At 53.8% G+C, this 20,887-nt stretch overlaps 1 protein-coding gene across 1 annotated transcript; it reads right to left on the bottom strand.

The window, feature by feature from the left end:
* Positions 1-488: 488 nt before the first annotated feature.
* Positions 489-20,734, bottom strand: LOC100899194 (uncharacterized). The gene is made up of 8 exons (XM_003746376.2): positions 20,606-20,734; positions 13,949-14,054; positions 6,904-7,117; positions 3,454-3,791; positions 2,191-2,366; positions 1,766-1,990; positions 1,293-1,476; positions 489-731 (listed from the first exon to the last, which is right to left on the bottom strand). Exons 2-8 carry the CDS (start codon positions 13,995-13,997, stop codon positions 529-531), a joined length of 1,389 nt encoding a protein of 462 aa, XP_003746424.2. The 5' UTR covers positions 13,998-14,054; positions 20,606-20,734; the 3' UTR covers positions 489-528.
* Between the last annotated feature and the right edge of the window lie 153 nt (positions 20,735-20,887).

Here is a 20,887-nt window from a genome sequence, read left to right on the forward strand (position 1 = left end):
GATGTATTCATGAATGTTCATATATATGCTTAGCTGTGTACAGAGTGTCAGCGCACTTGAACGAGCTCGCGTGCCTTCGGCTCGGCATAGCTTGATTTCATGGCTGGGACAGGCAAGGAACGTGATAAAGCTCTATCGACCGTGACATGGCCGCAAAAACTCGACTGCAGGTAGATAATCAGGTTGGCAGGATCAGGATGAGGCAGGCCCATGAGAAGTCTACGAGTGTTTGCAGGCATGTTCATGTTGTACAGCACCATCATTTGTCTATTCCGTTGATTAGTCAGGGATCCCTGATACACGAACAGCCGCAGGCAGCATTTCTTGGCAGAGCGTAGGCGAAGCCTCGGACGGAATCAAGGACACCGCGTTATAGCTGCTCCATACGTGTCCTGGAGAATTCCAGGAGTGATGATTCGGAGTGGAGGAAATCCCACTCTCGCTGCAGCGACGACGGCTTGATGCTGATGTGATGATGCCGTGATTTCGCGGTTTTGAGTGCGGCGAATATTTTGAGCTGAACGTTGTTCAGACCCAAACGCCGATTGGATGGGTCTGAGTGGGGGAGGCCATCTCTTGGCCGAGCTGGCGAGGGCCCTTGGGAGGCACTTTTCTCCGGGAAGAGCCTCCTAATGTCCTCACGGTGACATTTCCGAGCCCCGATCCCGTCGCGCCTCCTAGAATGCCCTCTGCGCCCTCCGCCAGTTCCTCCGGATTAACCATCATTAGTCCTGGAACGAACGAGAGACTGATAATCCGAGATTCGAATAGGGAGAAATTCGCTTGTCGTCTGAGGAATTACGAAAGACCTCGGAGCCGTCGGTGGCATATTTCATTCCCACGAGACGACTCTTACAATGGGCAAAAGACGATTCTTTGTGGGAGCTCTCTCGGAATGAACAAGAGAACAGTTCGGAAAATACGCCGGCAGTCTGACGGGAACAACGATATCTCAAATTAGGAGAAGCCGATTGCTCGTGGAGGACAACACCGACAACATCTGCGGCAGCAGCGGCAGCAGCAGGAGTACCACCGCCACCATTACCGTCGGGGAAAACTCGGAGAAGCAAGCAGTCGCACTTACGGAGAACCGTCGGAATACTAAATCCGGTGGGAGCGGAGCACTTAGGGCACGTATAATTATTTTTGCTCCCCGGCTCATATCGGGCGGGGTAGAGCAAACAAAAGTTCCAGCGGAACGCCGGCCGTCTGCGCCCCGCTTCGACCGCTCCACTGTCTCCTAGGACCGTGGAAACGACTGTTCGACGTCGCTCTCGATTCGGATTATGTACCTTTCAGATTTTCTTTTTTGAGTTGTTCGGACAGTTGTCGAGCTTGTCGCTGTACGTCCCGGACTTCCTGCTGGAGCGAAGCTACGATCTGTCGGTGTTTCTCATCGAGCGGTAAATCCTGCTGCGGCGTAGGAACAACATCGAGAGCTTTGGTGACCAGCTCACATTCGCGCGTCATGTAGCTCTGCAAGGAGAAAAGAGCCTTGTACTCTGCTAAATCTATCGGAAAAGTTTTCCGAGCCACTGGTCAACTCAAGAGCGCGAGATGTCGTTCGGGAATACTTTGCCCCGCCCGATGATTGCGTGGCGGTCGCGAAGCTTTTCGAGCGTCTCGACCGGAGTCGTCGCCCGACCAACCGCCTCCGGCCCGACGGCCGGCCGGCCGACCGACCGTCTGACCACCTGGCTTAGGGGCCGGAGCTCGCTCAGCCTCGTTTGTGTCTCTGTTCGTTCGTTCGTTCGATTCCACGTACCTCCATGTCGATGGTAAGCCGTTCGATCTTGGCTTTAGTCGCGAATATCTCGGTCTGTAACGAGGCCTCCTCCTTCTGCGCAAGATTCAACCGAGCTTCGCAGGCGGTAAGTCTTCTGTCTAAATCCTGACATTCAGGATAGATGGCCACGTTCTCTCGCTCGCGATTCTGCAGGTTCGACTCGAGTATCGCGATTTCCCGATCCATCTCTTCCAACTTTTTGGCCTGGAAGAAATCGCGGGGAACACGTCAATAAAACTTCCATCTCTCCCGAGAGGGAAAGAAATTGCCGAGCCCGATTCTCACGGCACACGAGGCAAGAAACAATTTCCCTCCATCGACCCATTTCTCTGTTTCAAGCTGAGCATGCGCGAGTCGAGCGCGTACCGTTCGTCTGAACGGAAATCGACAATTCTGAAACGTACCTGCGAATTGAGTTTCTCCTGCTGGGTCCTAATGAGAAGATCGAGATCAGCGGGACGCCGCCGGCAGGAAGACCTTATAGCTTGCTCGTACGGTGGAGGCATCAGTCGTTCCGAGGGTGCCGGTTCCCGTCCTTCCTCCTGAGAGTCAACCTTATCGCCGTACGCCCCTGAGTAGCCTGGAGGAATAATTCAGAACGTTCGTCAACCATCAGAGAGTTCCCCCCCTCCCCCATACTCCCGGAGTAGCAAGAGCTTGCTCCTCTGGGGGAAGGTTCCGACTGGAAGCAATATTCCATTTGGGGCCCGCGTCAGCTCTTATCGATTTGAGGGCGTCGCAGTTCCTGTGATCCCTATCAGTCCCCGAGCTTCCGAGTGGGTGAGGTTTTTTACCATTTTATTCCGAGCCGCCGCTCGCGGAGCGCACCGAGAGAACTCCTTCGGAAAAGCTAATTCCAGATAACGTTCTCAGACGAGGATCGACTACACTAAGAGAGTTTCTTCCCGGGAAAACGTTCACGAGATCCGGCGTCGTTAGAGGCTTACTGCTTGTCAGGTTTCGCCGTAGAAACCTCTAACGAGTAGCGCGGCTCTCGTCTGATAGTTTCGGGACTCGGAACGGAAGGGGGACCGCTGGTTCTTGTCTGAATAAGGTCTTATCGAATGAAGTCGTAGGAACGAGAGAACGTCAATCTCGTAGAATCAGGAATGATACAAATTGCTCCAATCGGTGCCCGTTCCCGAGCCGCGAGTGGAACGTCGCGATTCGCGCAGAAATCTTGCGTGAGGCGGGAGCAAACGACCTAGCCTGGGATGAGGCTTCCCAGCGACTTTCGCGCAAGCGTTGCTCTGTAGCCAACACTCCACTCCGGACAGAAGGCAGACCTTGCCGGGGAGAGCTCATCGTGTCGACCCTAAGCCCTCACAGGTCAGACCAGAGTGTCCGGATCTAAGATTTGACTCATTAGCGTGGATTTTCCAGGAGAAATCATGACAGGAGCACAGCTCCGGTTTTGTTCGAGCTACCTTCCTCCGAAAACTTCTCCCACTTCAGAATTTTCGTTTCGAGAGGCGGCATGGTTTGCGAAGGCAGCCGCCAAATCAAGCAGCTCCATCGTGGAACCGAATCTCTCCTCCGCATGACGAGCGAGACAAACATCAAGAGCACTCTTGTTGCATCGCCAACCCGACCCGATGACGAGCCCACAGACAGCCAGCTACACGCATCTTCACTCAGAGCCCACTCGATGACGAATATCAGCTTACTTGTAGTCTTATTGAGGTTTCGAGTTGTTTGCTGCTGAGTAGGTTGTTTGATATTCAGCTGCGACATTTGTATCGTCGTTGTCGTCGTCGTTGACGCCGTCGTCGTGTTCGTTGTCGTCGAATTTCCCCCTCCATCCAACCTCGACACATGCTGCTGAGGCTGTTGTAGGACATGTTTCGGTGCGACGGACGGTGGCTTGAGGAGCGGGGCCGACTTTGTTTGACGTTTCAATGCTGTTTCGATAGCGTTTGATCTGAGCTGGACGTGGGTAATTCCCGGCTTCAGGGGGATTCCACCTCCTACCGAGGACTGCGGCTCCACGATCGGCGCCGCGGGCCTGGAACGAGAAAAAGAAAAGATTACAATCGACATCATCGTGGAATCGGCTGTTCGGAACCGAATGGAAGAACGTTCCCGCATTCAATAGAGGGAGCCGAAGTGGGAGACATACGTCAATCGAGTTCGGCGGAGAGGGATAGGGGGAGGAACGGATTCGGGGAGGAAAAGTCGGAGAAGACGGGAAGTTGACGCTACGATTGACCTCCCAATCTTTGCCTGTCCGAAAAGGAACCTTCAGCAATTACGTAAGCGCAATCAATGCAGTCAGACGAGAGAGGAAACGCTCCGGTGATTAGAATACCTCATCTCGCCGGGATTGATAAGAGGACAGGCTCGCCTCATGACCCGCTCTGCAGACCCCGGGTCACCCTCCGATCCGCAGAATAGCGTTCCCCTGTCCGGGTTCCGTTTTCTCTGGCCCTACCGTTCATCCAGTCGCTCGGACAAATCCCCACATGTCGAAACCGGACCCGGAATTTCGCGTAACTCGCATGCTCTTCCCGCAAATTATGAGCTCCCCCATCTCGACGTCCGTTTGTCCGTTCCTCCGTCACGACAGGCTCGATGTCCCCAGAGGATCCCTGACCCGCTCCGTCTCCTCCCCCGTATTCCTGATCCCGCACCTGACTCCGCTTGACTCCTCACCCAGATTCACAATGCATCCCGCATGACTCCATCTCTCGGCTCGACCTCGGACTCGTTCTCTATGCGAGGTCGCTCCAGATGCCTCCGTCGTCCCCGATACGAGGGCGAGCCACGGATAAATATTTAGTCGGCTCGACTTTGGCGACTTGATGTTCCACATTGCGGTGGTCCATGGAGAAACCTAATTCAGTTATAGAGTGAGTCCCGCAGTGCGAGAACATCGTCGGCTTCGCTCCCCAAGGACGCTATGGACCCAGCGACCCGTGCAGAGCCCCGGAGGACTAAGGCAAACATTGCTCTCCTGCCGACCGACGGGCTAGCCCGCCCAGCCGCCTGTTTGCCTCCTGCCCGCCTTCTGGCACGGGAGCCGGCTGAAGTGCCTTCGAGAAAGCGGTGAACGAGAGCGACGCACTCAGTCAGTCAGTCAGTGTGAGAAAAGAGAGGGAAACCTACGTCGCGCCAGCCTTTCGGTTGGGCTTCGTTCGAGCCCAGACCGCAACTTCTTCCGAAAAGTCACGTTCCAATAGCGGTTTCCCGGAGTCGGATTCGCCCTCCGGTCGGTTTGTTCCACCCACGCAGACGGAGAGCAGTTTAAATACCGGTCCGGAAAAAAATGGAAAGCTCCGACGCTCACACCCTCGAGCGGAGCAGCCTCTCGTTTTTTTTTCTTCATTCGTTCAACTTCTCGCCAGCGCTCCGGAATCGACGACGGCTTCAATGGAGAGCAATTCCATTAATTTTGTTTTTCCACTGAGCAAGGCTTCGTTCGACTTACCGAAGAGAATTTCTACTCATTCTGTTCAAGTCCGTCGTTGTTCCCCACCCTCCCCGACGCATGCCGATCCCCGGACTTCCCTCTGTTCTCCACGCTTCCGGCTCATCTGCCCACGGTGGCCCTCCCCTGTACACCGCTCGACATCATTCTTCGAGTTCAGCGACAAACAGAATTTGAAAGAGCCCTACCGTTAGCGAGAATAATAATTTTCCGTTCGCGCGCCGGCGCGGCGCCGGTTGGCTTTATTATGCACAAGCTGTCGGACTGGTCTTCGTAGAGGGCACGCCATCATTTGGAAACGGCTGTGCAAAGCTCGTTTCTTGCAGAGAAACAATGGACGACTGCTGATGTCGCTGGCAGCTTTTTTCCCGCCGCTAGTGATTGCCATTTCTTTCATGCGTTGAGCCGTTCCCTCCCCTACTCTCCCCCGACGAATGCTCTCTGGACTGCCATCGGTTGCTCCGAGCTCCATTTTCCTCCCGAATGACTCCCGCTCCACTTTCCTGGAACTTATGTTTTTCACGCGCCTCATCCCCTAGAACCTCTATGGATTCGGACCCCGTATTCCGATCTTCCTTGCTTTCGCAAGAGTTTGCATGAGCACATTTCAGATGTGCCGGTCCGCAAGATCGAGGGCACATTAATTCACGCCGGTAGCGATGCCGAACGAATCACGATAGAAAGGCTTATTGGGACCAGAATCGTATTTCGTGTTCGTGCATAACATTTATCGGACACGAGACGGCATCGGCTCCTCGTATGGAAAGTACCTAGGTAGTAGGAATGGACGCAATGATACCGTTCCCCTGAGAGGACGCTTTCATATTTGAAAACGGTCCCTGGTGACCTAAATGAACGATACGCGCTCCCTCTATCGCGGAGAAATTTCTCGAGGGGCCACCACATTGACTGACAGGGCCTCGATTGCGTACATTCCATATCGAATGGTCAGTGATTTGAGGAAGCTTCTCCCGGAAGAAGGCCGGATTTGGGTCCACAGGCACAATCTATCGACTGGAATGTCAACCCGGAAAACTTCTCATTCCCACGAAAAACGGGAGAGATATGGCAAGGAGGAAGAGCTGAACTCATATCGGCCGCGAAACTCCCGTTAGTCTTCAAAGGATTCGCTCCCAGTGATTTATTCGTCCATCCCTCACTCAAAGAGGAGATCACAGCACGATCGGATACAGGGGGGAACAAGGATTTTTATCGGGTACCGAAGACCTAAGCGAACGTCAATCCAATTTATCAAGATTAATGGAGGGAAAACGGACGTGATATGGGGACCAGAAGCGCCCACCGGACTTTGGCGAACACCTCTCTAACGTGACACTCCGCAAACGCTCGGGGCCCGGTGGAACTCGGCGGAAAACCGCTCCACGCGCATCTTGTTATACGTAGGTATTTATTTTCACTCCGCACCGGAGTGACAGTCGAGAGCTTCCGAGGACAAGTCTCGCCTCAAGGGTGAGACCTCGGTCTTAACCAGATGGAGAGCGTCACGTTCGAATGACAGGCACCCGGGAAAAAGTTCGGATCTTTCAATGGCGAGATGGTGGAGCGGGTCGGCTCCGTTCGGGACGACCGGGAAGCTTTCCAGTAAGCGTCGACGACCGCATGATGTGCGGTAAAACCACTTGGGGACAACCGAGCCGTTCTGTCAGGTTTGACGCCTGAGTGAACTCACCTGTAGATAAGGTGTCCTCCTGAGTGGGCCAGGAGTCTGAGCGGTCTATCGGACGGGCTCAGCATGTGTTCCATTCCGTCTCTCCTGAGAACGAGACAATCTCGCCTTGGGCCCGAGTATTCTCCGCCCACGAATGATGAAGACGGAGATGACAACATTTGTGAGCGTGACAGGATGGCCAACAAATCGCCGACGGTCGTCGCGGGGGTCACTCCTGGAATACAGAAAACATCGGGATTCAGCGCACGTACCCGGAGCTCACACACTCACCCATTCGATCCCTGCTTCTCCTTTTCGTCTAACCCATCTTCCACCGGATTCCCCGGTCGGTGGCTACGCCGGCGCCGGAGCGAGAGCGGATAAAGAGTTTATTTTTCCCCAGCAAGGATTCTCCCTGCTCTCATTCCATCGGGAAAAAGCAACAGAGCAGAAGATTCGTTCGTTCTGCTTTTTCAGCCGATGGCTCCATCTCCGACCTTTCCTCCCTAGGTATCTGTTCTTTCTCGCATCGTCCGTCCTGATAACTGAGCTCCGAGTTCAGAAGGTCGGTCGGTCGGGATGGGTGAATCGTTGCTGTGTCCTGGGCTGACCCCGAGAGGAGTTTCGCTACGGCAGCGAAACCTCATAACTCTTGGCATTTCGAAAGAGACCCGACTTTTCGCTCCCAGTGCCGTTCCGCTCCGTTCAAGTCTCTCCCGAAACGGACCGCCTTCGGAAATTCCGGTCTTCAGTGACGTGACGGCTTTCCGTTTCCACAGATTCTCTCAGCCCATGCCCTACAGCTACCCTCCTCGCCCCCCCTCTCTGAGCCGAGGGCCCAGCTAGCCGCTTGTTCGCAGCATACAACTCCTACTTGTGGGACATAAACACACACGCGCACGTTACAGACTTCCCCAAGCCCGTTATCGCTCCCCCGCTCGCTTTCAAGCCGCGGTTCTCAACGGTCGGTCCCTCATTCATTCAACAACGCTCTTTCTGTGTTCTTGCGCTACTCTGTTGCTGTTGCAAGCCCCGAACGAAGTAGGAATAATTCCGCTGCGGGCGGTCGGCTAAGACGTCCGAGGGCGTGGAACTGAAGCTGGCACATCTCTCGGTTGACAATGAAATACGCCGGGGCGCGACGTGCTCCGTCGTCAGTTCACGCTTCAAACGAGTGAGCGAACGAACAAACCAACAACAACAACAACAACGACGACAGCAGCAACATCATCAACGACGCAACGAGCCTCCCCCGACAACCTTAGCGTAGTGGTGCTCAGCACCGTGACGGCCGGCGGTGCTTGAGCGGATCGCAATTTCTCTTAGTCACTTTTTCCTTTTCGTTCTCCCCGCGGCGGTGGTAATGGTTGTACGGCCTTTGATGTCTCCGGTTCCGCAACTCTGTCTGCCGTCATTGTTTGCGATGCAGTTGGCGGACTTTGCAGCTGTTGAAGCGGAAAAACATTAAGCACCGCAGCCGTCACTATTGTCGTGGCCGTTATTGGAGTTTCCCGCCGTCCCGTTGCTCTGAGCGTCTGACCCAGCGGCCGACCCGAAGTCGAGGGACGTGCGGCCGTCGCATCGTCAAGGCCTTTGTCAAACGGTTTGCGTGCCATGGTCTCTCCTTCGGCCGACCCGCTTGACAGCGTCAACTTCGCGAGACGTCGACGGCGGAAGTTTTTCCGGCGGATTGCTCTGTCGGTCGTTCTCGACGTCACGAGGCATTGTCAGTCGATCCGTGCGTCCGCTAAACAAGCTGTGCTAGTTTCCCCGGGACTCTCTTGGACCTGGCGGTCTTCCGCACGCCTTCGTCCTTTTCATCTCGACCAGCATGTTATCTCCTTCGACCTACGCAGGTCATTCCCGAGAACCGAATCAGGACCGGTCCGCCGTGATCTGAGGAACTTTCGAGTCGAGAGACTTCTCCGAAACGAAGGTGGACCTCAGGGCTCGGCGGATGACGTTCAGCTCCTGTGGCATGTTCCTCCGCTGTCTCGTCGGCCAGCTGTCCGGCTGACTTAGGTAAATAATAAAGAAGGGGATGGGCGATGTCTTCGCCGGCGCCTGACGTCGACATAGGCGTAGCAACCCGAGGTACGGACGGCATCGTCGTCAACAACGGCAGGAGCATGGAGGAGACTCAACGTAATCAGGCGGAGCAAAGTAATCAACTCCTCTGTCATAGCCGGGGGCCTGCGGAAGTATAAAAAGACAGCCAGAGGGTCGACTGGCTAGCTGGTCTTCTCCCGGTTCTATCCCGCAAGGAGGGAAAAGGAGAGGATATCTGATCATGGTCCGCGTTTCTCGCTCTCCTTCCGTCGGTGGATCGGGACGAGAAAGACGAGAAAGGAGTACGCGATCCAGGAAAACAGGACAGAGAGGGGGGATTTCGGGGCGAGGGACGTCGAGGGGGAAGATTGAACGAGAGTGTCTTGCCCGTTATAGCAAACGTCCGGTCCTGACCAGGCGCGCCGCCTCTGGCAGCATCACCTGATTCTTGTGTCTCGATCGGACGACACATACAGATAGCGAGTGAGAGGACGTGTGGCCGAGATGGGAACGGAGTCGGTCATGGGGTGCATGGTGGACAAGAGGTGAAACTGGGTCCGTTTTTGTGGCACTCGGCATCCGGTCTGTCGACAAACCAGCGGTCTATGGGCCGGGGAGACTGTCTGCGTAACGTCGCAGGCATGTTTCTCGGTATGCTTAGTCAGTCGGCAACATGGACTCGATGTTGTCGCGACCAGCTCCCCGTCCACCATATTTATGATGATGTCGTTTGCATCGGGCCACCAAAAGAAAAACGCACATTGGAATAACTCAAATAGAGGACGGGTCCGGCCGTGAAGGGAATTCGGAGGAACTGGGCCAACCTCTTTCATCCCGTATCCCGTTTCACAGACAAGCATCAAAGTCATATGAAACCCGAGGCCTGGAAGTGTCTCGGTAGACCACGATGCGATGAGATTACTTTTTTTTGTCGGCGCCGGGAGGAAGAACAGCTCCTTTCCCTCTCTGTTCGACGGACGCGTGCGGAAGAGGGACCGCCTCTGCAAGCACAGGACTCGGGACGCAGTTCTCCTCGGTGACAATGTCGGCTCACACTATGAGTAGGAGTCGCCTGAGCCTATTTTCATATAGATGCAAACGGAATAAAAACGAACTTCCGAAACGCAGACAACGGAGGGTAGAGCGCAACTGCCTGCGGAGGAGGGCGCGAAGAAAAAATCGTCGAGGCGAGGAACAAAGGAATTCGAAATACCCTGCAGTTGAATAATGAAACGAAGAGGGAGTGCCCGCCTCGCAGAAAGCCATTCTTGGAATCTCAAGGAGGACGGAATCCGACTATCTGGCGGCTTCTTAGCGAGTGCCCGTCCGTCCGCCCACCCACCCGCTCGCCTGCCTGCCTTCCGGCTTGCGCCATTCCGTGATAATACTCCCAAAAGACACTATTTGCATATTCATCAGCTTGAGGTTGGTTTTCCAACGCTTTTTTTTTTGAAAAGGCGCTCTCCTCTCCGCCTTCCCCGGCTAGCTGACTATCGACTTATCCTATCTGAGAAAGTGGATCCCTTCTATTCATCTGGTACAAATCGACGTTTTCTCACCGAAGATTCCCAGCCAATCGAATCAAATCGCCATTTGAGCTCCGCCCGCGTCTAGAGATCCCGGATTGCTCTGACGCCCAGGGAACGGGAGCGGTCTGAGTGGAAAAGGGCCGCGGCATCACCGAAAGCCCGATCGGCTGCCGTTGAAACAATCAGTGCGAGGACCAGCGCTCTTCGAGAAATCGACGGAGAGAGAACGAGGTGGAAGGGAGGGGGAGGTTCGAGTCTGGGGATGTCTTTGTGAGCCAGAGGAGCATTGAAATAAAGTTGGTCGTGCGTGATCTAAAGCTTTAAATCTCGTTTGGACGACAACTTCAAAGAGGTTCGGACGGTCACTCGATTCGCTAGATGTCGGAGTGATAAAGGACTGGTAGGACAAGAAAGCCCAAGGGAGAGATCAATTGGGAACTGAGGATCGGGAGAAGGGAGAGAGAGAATATCTTGGAAAAAGGACGGGGACGATAGCGGGAAAGTCTTCGAAGGACTTGAATGGAAGGACAGGAGAATTTCGGGGTGAAATAAGGAGAAAAGAAGAAAACGAATCAAGGCAAAAAAATTGAACGACTGTAAGAAAATGCTCAGAATAAACGAATAAGAACACGGAGGTAGAGGACATTCGATGACTGGGAGGCACAGAGAGGAGAATATCCCGTCAAGAGACTCAAGGACAGCCAAGAGAGCTCCGGGCGAAACCCATGCGTCTGACAAAGGAAACGACAAGTTTGTGATTAGAGGGACGAATCAGGTGGATTCTTTTCCAGATGTATGCCGATAGAAGCAGCTGATCCTCGGGGGAAACTTCGATACGATGAGCATAAGGGATAAGGACAAAGACACAAACATTGGCCGATCGGGATGAGTCCTGACGAGGAGCAAGAAACACACAAAGAACAAAACAAGGACAACGTGGGATGAGACCGCTGAAGGAAACGATACAAAAGGAAGAAAACGATGTGGGGGGGGGAGTTAGTCAGTTTGACAGAAGGGTCACCGAGCAAGCGAAGGAAGACAATACACGAGCACCTTGAAGGCAAGGGACGTGAACCCTTAGGAAAAGGGCATCAGATAACAATGCAACGCAAACGATGCCGCCGTCGACGACGGGGGCTCGTTCTACGTTCCTATATTCAAGCCAGATGCATTCCACGGAGGAGCACGAGCGAGCGGACGCATTCGTTCGCTCGCTTGAAGAGACGCAATACCTACATGTCGCGTTTACGATCTCGTCTCGTTCTCTGACGACCGACGGCGTGCTGTTGTTTCTCAGTTCAGCGATTCGTCTTGCATTCCTCGCTCAGGACTCTCAAGGCCCGTTTGCATATGAGCGGGTTGACGAAGACGATTCCCTGATGATGATGATCATCATCATCATCATGGAAACTCTGCGAAGGCATGACCAGAGGAATTTCGTTGAGAGCAAAGTTTCCCAGCCGACGTCGCAGCTCAGTGAACATCGGAGAATATTCCCAACTTTGATGGTCCGATGTCATGTAGCTGCTCACTCTTTCACTCACGCATGCCCTCACTCTGCCTGTATGGTTGGCGAAACGCTTCGTTGGTTCAGCCGCGGCTGCGACGACGACGACGGCGGTGCGTGGCAGCAGCCGAAGTCACCGCCGCGCCGTCACTGGTGGCTGCTCTCTTCGGAGCGTACTCGGCCGAGATTCTACGAGAAGCCTCGGGCGATTGTTTGCATGAAGTCCACTGAACGCTCTGATAACAGCGCGGAGCCCGCGACTTCATCGCAGCAACTTACGATTCGACCGAGAGCGGCTATCTTTACGAGATACTCCGCGACCGCTGCTGCTGACTGGGCGAATATCCACTCGACGAGGCGAACCCTCGCAGAGGGTATCCACTGTTCTCCAAGCGCGAACTCGTCTCCGTTCCCGGTCGGTTCCGCCCGTCTTCGCTGTCACCCCACAGGTTATCGCCAGTCCGAGACCGAAACGAACATTCGGTCTGTCAGCAGCCGGCGGGTGAAGCAGTCAGTCAGTCGCTCACTCAGCCAGTCGATCGTGACGGAAACTATTCGAAGCCGGAGATCCACTCCGCTCTGAACGGGAAATTGCGAAACTTTCCGACCTACTGCTATGCCGACGCAAACCCTGAGCAGCAGAAATAGGCGCTCGGATGTCGTTGGCAGCGGCGACGGCGGCGGTAAGAATAGGAGAAGAGTGGCCAGAGTAGAGGTGTGATCAAACGTGTGATCCCTCCTTTTTCGATTTATTCCTCGCTCTACTGCTGATCTACTTTGGAATTCCGTCGAGAACAGCACCGCCGCCGTACGTATGTGAACGAGTCGAGAGCGGCCGTCGACGGTGCGTACGAGCCGACGGAAAGAGAATTCTATTTGAGAAACGCTTTGACAACTGCTCCGCCGGCGTCACAAAGCCCCAGAACAAATGGAGCCTGTTGCCCTGGAAGGCCGGGCAGCCGGCCGGTCGGCGGGCACGCGGGCCGGTGAGTGGAAGGGTGAGCGACGAGACTGAATGACCCTCGGTTGCCCGCGTGTCTGCCTGCCTGCGTGCGGCAGTCCTCCCGCCTCCCAACTCGTGAACGGCTTCGTTGGAGATTAAAGTGGAAACGATCCCTGACCCGCCACCACCGTCGACGTCGTTGTCGAAGCCGCCACCCTAATGAGTCTCTGACGAGGTCTCTGACGATCAACGAGTTCATTGAAGTGACGTTAAGACATGAACGGGGGGGGGCAAAAGCTATTCATCTCAGAGGACACTTGAGTGAACCGAGATAAGAGATTAGTTCGTAGCCGGTGAAACCTCCGCGCATTCTTCTTCTGCCCCTTTACTCTCCGGAGCCGTTATTTCCGAGCCAAGGACACTTTCGGAGCGCCCCGGATCTCCCAGGTTACGTCTCGGATCCCTGTGGAACTCGCTTGCTCCAGCCACGCCTCCTCCCCTCTACCCCGCTTACGTACCACCCCACGATCCCTAATAAGGTCTTGGCTCCTTCGCCTGCTAAGAATGAACGATCTCGAACGGGAAAACTTTCGGAAAGGGGAAAAAAAGAGTACCGAGCTTGCGAGACCCCATGCTGACTTGACGCAGCTCAAGGCTATCGCGGAGAACGGGGGAACGACGACCACAACTTCTACTGGTCTAGAGATAGTGGGGAAAAACGTCGGACGGACGCAGGGAGGGAACAATAGATGAAGGGAAAAACTTCTCCCGGCCCCTGGATCTCCCTTCGCGCGTCTTTCTCCGAGGAACTCGGAGGGTCCACGGCGGCGTCGCGCCTTCATCGAACAGCGTAATCGTTTTCTGTCGCCGAGAGCGGGAAAATTGAGGAAACTTTCTCAATGTCGCTCCATTCTCTCTTCACCAAAGAGCTACCGACGCTGCATTCCTGACTCACATGCGCGTCCAAAGGATGACGATGAAACAAGGAGGAACAGGATGTGATTCTGGAGCTGTAACATTCTTTCCCCGGAAACTCACCCGAAATCACTCGTTGAACACGGTCCACCCAGATCTTGACTTCCGTCATAACTCCTCAGCACAAAGCTCGCATTGTTTCACAGCAAACACAAAAGCTAAACTCGTGCTGCAAGAAAACGAAAGAAAACTCAACCAAATATCAGGGGAATAATAGCACTCATTGTCAGTAGCACAAACGAAAGAATACTAGAGCTATAGGTACGCTCAAGCTTTGGGACAAATGAAGGATTACTCAGAGCCACAAACACGCTCCGGACGCATGATAATGACAGAACTATTGGACAGCACGGCCTCGTTGCAGACTGATTGTCGGGCCGGGATGTTTAGTCGGTTCAATGTCAAGCATTAAACAATCGCTCGAGTAATAACATGGGTACTAATGGAAGGAATGACCACACAAATAATAATAACAATATTAATAGTAAACAACAAGGATAGCCGTAAGAACGAGCGGATCAACAACGGAACCGACGGCGCTGCTCGGCGGTGTAGCCTAGGAGGCGCCAAGCACTGGGGGGGAAGCCTAATTGGATTCCTTCCCGGTCCCGAGAGCAACGCATTGCTTTGCTTTATTCCTTCCGACGCCGATTCATTTCGGACCACGGCTGGCAATGTTCGCGAGCGCTGGTTTTGCCACAAATATTTCCATCCTCACATTCAATCGATCGAGTTCGCGCACCCAAACGGAATATCTCATCGAACTATTATCGACCCAATCCAGCAATCCAACCGGAGGCAAGCCGCACCGGGGTCGAGTTTAAGGAAAACTCTCCCGACAGATCTGCTCCCCCCGATCCTCAACGCGCTCCATTGAAGCCTCGAGAAAACGATTAAGGGAGCAGAATGCTTCGCCGTGGGTAACAACGGCACGTTTGCCAGTAAGCGCTCGCGCCTGTACGCATTCGGGTCTCTCGGGCCCACTGCCCGCCAGAGCTCGCAAGAGACACGAATCTCTGCGAATTCAAGCCTGATCGCAATCAGCTTCATAGTTTCCCTCATCGGGAAGGCCGTAAACGTAATATCTGCCGTCCCGAGAACGATCGGCAGGTCGCTCATATGCATCGCTCGGACGAAAATGAGTAAACATCCGTTTCATTATCGTATCTGGACGCGAGCTTGCGGAGCTTTGGAATTCCCTCATACGCCTTCCTCGTAATTATAAACATGAAACAAAAGCCCCCACCAAATGATTCAGAGCCCCCGACAGCGATGGCACAACGGGGGTCGAGCAGATCCGTGCATGAATCGCATGATCGTCTGGTGTGTCTACGTATTCTGCGATGTGAGTGTTTGAATTGATCCGAGAGATGAGACATGAAACTGTTTGGAAATAATCTCCCCGCCGCATTCTGCTTCCGCGTCGTTCGTTTGCTCGCTCGGTCGCACGGTCGCTCGGTGACTCGGTGGTTCGATCGCGGGACGCATCGAATCCAACATCTGTCGAGAACGTTCCCATTCGGATATCGATGCTCATTTTAGCGATGCGACGATCATTTCCCTCCGGGGACCGACACCGGAAAGGAGGAAACTTCGGATGATACTCGTCGATTCTAGGTGCGAAGTCTTGATTTTCTGCCTGCGGACACGCCAGCTGGCTCGGTCGTCGCCGGCTCTTTCATGATCCAGGATGGATCATCATTGATCAAGAGAGGGGCGAAACGCTTCGGGAGCGCGATCGAAGAAAGATAAATCATCAGAGCTGCGCACCTACTCGCATGAATAATAAAAGTCACCGGGAGCTCAATCCGCCGGAGCAAGTCGAATGCAACTTTTTGCCACTCCCAAAGCTCCGCACCTAATGGAAAAAACCGATCTGCAAAAACCGCGCTCGCAACACCATCCGTCGGTGCCGCCGCTGCCACGGCCGCCGTCGGTTCAGGAGAGCTGTTCGCTTCCGCTTGCGAGATGAGCGTTTCTGCGAAAAGAGCAGACAGAACATCGACCGAGTGAGTCGAGGGCCAATTAAGGAGCAGCAGGAGAAACAAGAGTGAATAGGCAGATGACGCTCGACGGGCAAGATAAGAACGAGACCGGTGTGCAGTTGAGAGGCATCTGGAGAAGGACGAAAAACACAAAAGGGAGTTTGCGTCAAGGATCCGGAGGATACCGACAGGATAACTCAATCAGCTCAAGGGGAACGACAGGGATTACTGAGCGAGAATGAATGAAGGAACACATCGAGGATAACCGAGTGAAACCACATCTCCGGGGGGATGTTCGCGGCGGGGACCGACACGGAGAGAAAACGAGGGCATCATCAAGGTCGGTATGCATGGACCAGAATGATGGAGGACGACGAGTACTGCAGCGAGAGGAGAGAATAATGCACGAGAATGAGGTAGGACATTCAAGAATGGGATTCGGGATCGGATATCACGAGAGGAAAGCGTCAAAAGCGACCTAATGGAAAATCACTGCGGGGTAAGCGCCTCCAGTATTGCTGCGAAACGGAAAGAGCGTAATATAGGGAACCGATGTATTTTCTATCTCCGTCGAAATCGATCCCGCGGAGGAGTTTCTCGGAGTCTGGAAGGGAACGGAACATTTTGCCGTTGAGCGCTGCCGGAACTCTCGCCAGCTGACCCGGGGAATTGCGAAGGATCATTTCAGGAATGTGGGAGAATAGAAGCGAGCTATCAAATCCTTCAAAAGTTTGACAGCCAATAAAACCGAACTCCTCGGAGAAAGGGAGCACTTCTTGCTCGGAGCGGCCGGCCATCTTAAAAGTTCCTCAAGAATCGGTTCAGTCCATCTTAGCTTCCATCGGCTGACTGACTGACTGGCTGAATGACTGACTGAGACTATTCGAAAGGAACTCACACGCAGTATAAACAGAGACTCCGCTCCAACCGAGTGGGATTTCGGTTCCTCCGAGTGGTTGGATCGGCGCTCGAGGCAGGGAATAGGGAAAGAGGAAGAAGAAGTGGAAGACAGCCGCCCCATCTCCTTCTCCTCTCTAACAAGCAGGGATTATGCTGAGTGGCAAACTAAGAAAAGTGGTTTCAGGTACGTGAGGTCGTTTGTTAAGCTCTCTAGCTCTACTCCCGCAAGTACGAAAGTAGCACACATTGTATCTCCAGCTTATGATCATATGAACGTACATCGCGCGTGAACTTCGAGCATCCAGAGGGTGCGCAGCAGCGAGTGACTTACAGGCTCTGCGGCTAATTCTCTCCATGTAATAAAAGTAGACGTAATTGGATTTAAACTTTTACGACCATGGACGAGAGCAACAGAGGATCCGGCAGCAACGTCCAACCCGGTCTTCCGAGTGATGAAACAAGATTTTTTCGACGCCACGTCCTTCGACTTACTCCCGGTGAATTCAGATGATGCGCCGGGGTCGGAGCGCTGATCCTCCACAATCATGGCAACGGAAATCGAACGACAAAACGACAAGGGAAACGGAGATGGAATGTGTTCCGGTCTCGTGGCGCGAACCCCAGCCGACGCACCGAGATCTCGGAGAGCTGGGGTTTTGTCCTTAATACCAACGCACAATAAACAGAAACCAATCGTACGAGGCAATAAATATGTTTTCAATAAATCAGCGGATATATCCGGTCGGTGGTAGGAGCAGCTCGCTCACGTTCTTCATGTTATTCCAGTTCTAGTCGTCGACGTCGTAGTCGTCGCCGCCACCGCAAGACCCCCCTGCCGCTTGTTCCCAGGTGTTACCGAAGGGATTGAGCAGTTGCTGTGTTTGCTGCTGCTGTTGTTGTTCGAAGACACCGCGCAGCTGGTACCGGAGAGGAATTCGGGGCGGATCGAGCACAGATTTCCCAGAGGCGTTTTCTATCTCCGGACGAACAAGCCCGCCCTCCCGGGACGACTACGGACGCAGCGCTGGCAACGTCGACGGGAAGAGCAAGATCGAATGAGGAGGAGTGGGAGGACGACGACGCTGACGGGGAGGGTTAGGAGGGGCTCTGAGCTTGGCCAAAGTAAAAGCGTTCGGTTGCTGCCGGCAGCCGCTTTCAAAAACAGCCGCGGAGACGTCGACCACCGAGAATTTTCTTGTTTGGGTTAACGTTTACGATGTCGTTCGAGTTTGTTGCTCTCAAGTTGTTACTCTGCAACTCTGTCACATACTTGAGCATCAAGCAGACGTGAGCCGCGAACGGACGGCCGCTTGCGACGTTAATCGTCCCTCTCTAGGGTGAACTTGGCTCCTCGAGTAGCGAAAGTGCGGAATCCGAAACACTCGAAACTGAATGACTCATGGGAATGCCTCAAGCCAAACACTCGCCTTGTTTAAGGTGCTGACGCCGCCGCCCGCCGTCGCACCGGCCCAGAGGCATCGGTACCATCGACTACTGGAGGGGATTCCCTCACAAAGTTAAGATCTCAGTCAGCCGCTAACGTCGCCTCGTCGTCGGAGGCGAAGACGACGTCGGATGATACTCTCAAGCGACGGCACGCCGATACCGACGGCGATACGAGCAATACTCTCGTATTTCAATTACGGAGGCGGCACGACTGATGAACCTTCTGATGATACCCTTGTTCGCCCATAATGATTAGAATAATCAACCCCCTTCACACGAAATTCTCCCTTCTTCTTGTTTTTTTTTCGTCGTAGCCGACGTACTGAGATTCGCGAGTTCAGCCGACGATTAATTATCGATCGGGAGGAGACGGAGAATGAGGCAAGGGGGAACGGGGGAAAAATAAACGTGATATTGTAATGACTTCATTGACGTTGCGCGAGGGCAAAAAGAGGGAGAAACGGAGACGTCACTCAATTTCTCCCTAAGCTGTCGCGAGAATGATTTGTTCCCCAGAGGACTCGATCGTGTTTTGTGTTTTCCACTCGAACTCGCTCAGGGAACGGGAGGCGGGGAGACAGGCGGATTACTCGACCTTTGGGAAAAACACGGAACGACTCCGACAAGGACAACAAGACAGAAGGGATTGGAGCCCAGGAACAAATTAAGGCTTCTCTTAAGTCGCGGTGTCATTTGCGGCTTCGAGCCTTCCTTTACGATCGTTCGACGGTCGGGAGGGAGATGGAGGGAATGAGAGGGGCGGGCTCCAATGACGAACAGGTTTCTAGCACAGAGGAGCAACTACAATGGTCGGAGAAGGGACCGGGGCAACCGGCAAGGACCGGCTTGGCGGCATCGATCGATCGGTTAGTTAGTCGATTGCACATCCAATCCGTCCACCCGTATCATCGCTGACATCGTATCACTCTTCGTTCGCAAGCGTCGATCGGAAGGGTGAGCGGAGCGACCCTGAGCTCGCTCGGATCTTCGCCACCTCTCACTTGGTCAGAAAAATAACCGCTGGGAGATGTTGACTTAACAAAAGCTGTTGTCGTCCGGGTGAGGCCAAATCCCATGACGAAGTCACCGTCGCGCACCCGCCACCACCACCGTTGGGTCATATGAACGGAAAATGCGTGGTTCCGGAAAAGAACGGAGAAAAAACTCGATGACCACACAGACTCCACCGCAGCGGAGACTACCGCTGCGCTGCCGTCACCACGGCTGTCCATAAAACTGAATTACCGGGGGAGAAACTGTCGGTCTTCCCCTGCCCCTCCTCATAGAGCTTCCGCCGTCCACCCTTTTTTCCTTCCGAAGGCCTATGCCACCATGACCATAACTTCATGATACGTTCAAGCTCCACACGGCAAGGAACTCTTATGCCTTGACCCATCTCGGACGTTCTTAGTCTCGAGTGGAGATATTCAAAGCGTTTCTCTTTCTGAACCCGGTGATTCGGGGTTCTGAATCGCTTGAGTGCTCCGCCCGCTGCCCCTATGCAGCTCACCATTCAAAAGCCTCAAAAAACCTTTCGAACCGCTGTCTGGAAGTGAATTTCCGAACACGGGGAACTCAACACTCTGATAACGGAGAAACGTGAACGTACACCGGTTACGGCCGTGGCGGACTATACGGCCGAATCGACAGCTTTCGCCATAAGCTGGTGAACATTGCGCCGCGCCGCCGTTATTCTCGAAAGTTTGTCGGTAATACGATCCCCGGCAAAGAGACGAAATTCGCATTTTAGCTGAAAAGCCCAATCGCGCTCGTCGAGTGTTCTGAAAAGTTTCTTTTTCGCCGTGAACCACTCTATCCGGGTGCGGTACCCACGCGGAAGGACTTTTGTGACAAACTCACACAAAGCCTTCGGAGAAATTCTCCGAATTTCCAGCGATCCTGAAGGAGGTTCGGGATTATCTCTCGCTCAGACAAGCTACGGAAGAGAAGTTTTGATGTCTGCCATAGCTGCGACTGTCAGTGTCAACTGAGTGTTCAGAAGCATTGGATTCGTAAAAATCACGAGTCGAACTCTACTCGATGTTCTTGAGAGCTCAGAGCTGACAAGAGCTCATCGCCGTGCTCTCGGCAGAAGATTTTTTTTTTGCTTCAAAACTTCGGAAAGTTCATCGGCTGTATTTGTTTATGGTTCCTTGTCTCGCTGCTCGCCCCTGTCAGGTCAGACAAAGCTACATTTTCCTTAACAAACAACAAGACAGACGTTGACGTTCCCGGGCGAAGCGACGTTTACGTTGGGGACACCTGGCGCTCTCGGACGCCGCTACCGCCGCCGAGCCAGGTGCATCGGTAGGGCGCCCCTCTAACTTTGGGAAAACTTCAGAAATACCCTGGGAAAAAATATTTTAGCTCTAGACATAGCTGTGCTCACCTCTCGGGGATTTCTAGCTGCAATCACGAGCTGGTTTCCAGACTTGGGGGACAGAGGGCCCTTGTATATGGGGCCCCTGCATAACTCACAGCTCGAGGAGCACCACACACGGCCACAGCTTATACTCAACTAACTCACCGACACGGGGAGGGCTTCGAACAAAATAAACAGAATCGTTCCGTCGACAAGTTGACGCGGCGGATCTCGCGGATACCGACGTGAACAAGATCCGTACTCAGAGCGTGGAATCCGCTTCAGAAAATTTTGCATTGCTACCCCCTC

The sequence above is a fragment of the Galendromus occidentalis genome, unplaced genomic scaffold (genome assembly GCF_000255335.2).
Source record: "Galendromus occidentalis unplaced genomic scaffold, Mocc_1.1 scf7180000077496, whole genome shotgun sequence".
Classification (NCBI taxonomy): Eukaryota; Metazoa; Arthropoda; class Arachnida; order Mesostigmata; family Phytoseiidae; genus Galendromus; species Galendromus occidentalis.

Excerpts from the sequence above, each read along its gene's own strand:
- LOC100899194 (XM_003746376.2), bottom strand. The coding sequence starts at position 13,997 with ATGACGGAAGTCAAGATCTGGGTGGACCGTGTTCAACGAGTGATTTCG. Across the intron at positions 3,792-6,903 it reads GGAGGACACCTTATCTACAG|GCCCGCGGCGCCGATCGTGG; the intron begins GTGAGTTCACTC and ends TTCTCGTTCCAG. Across the intron at positions 2,367-3,453 it reads AAACCTCAATAAGACTACAA|GCTACTCAGGGGCGTACGGC; the intron begins GTAAGCTGATAT and ends TTATTCCTCCAG.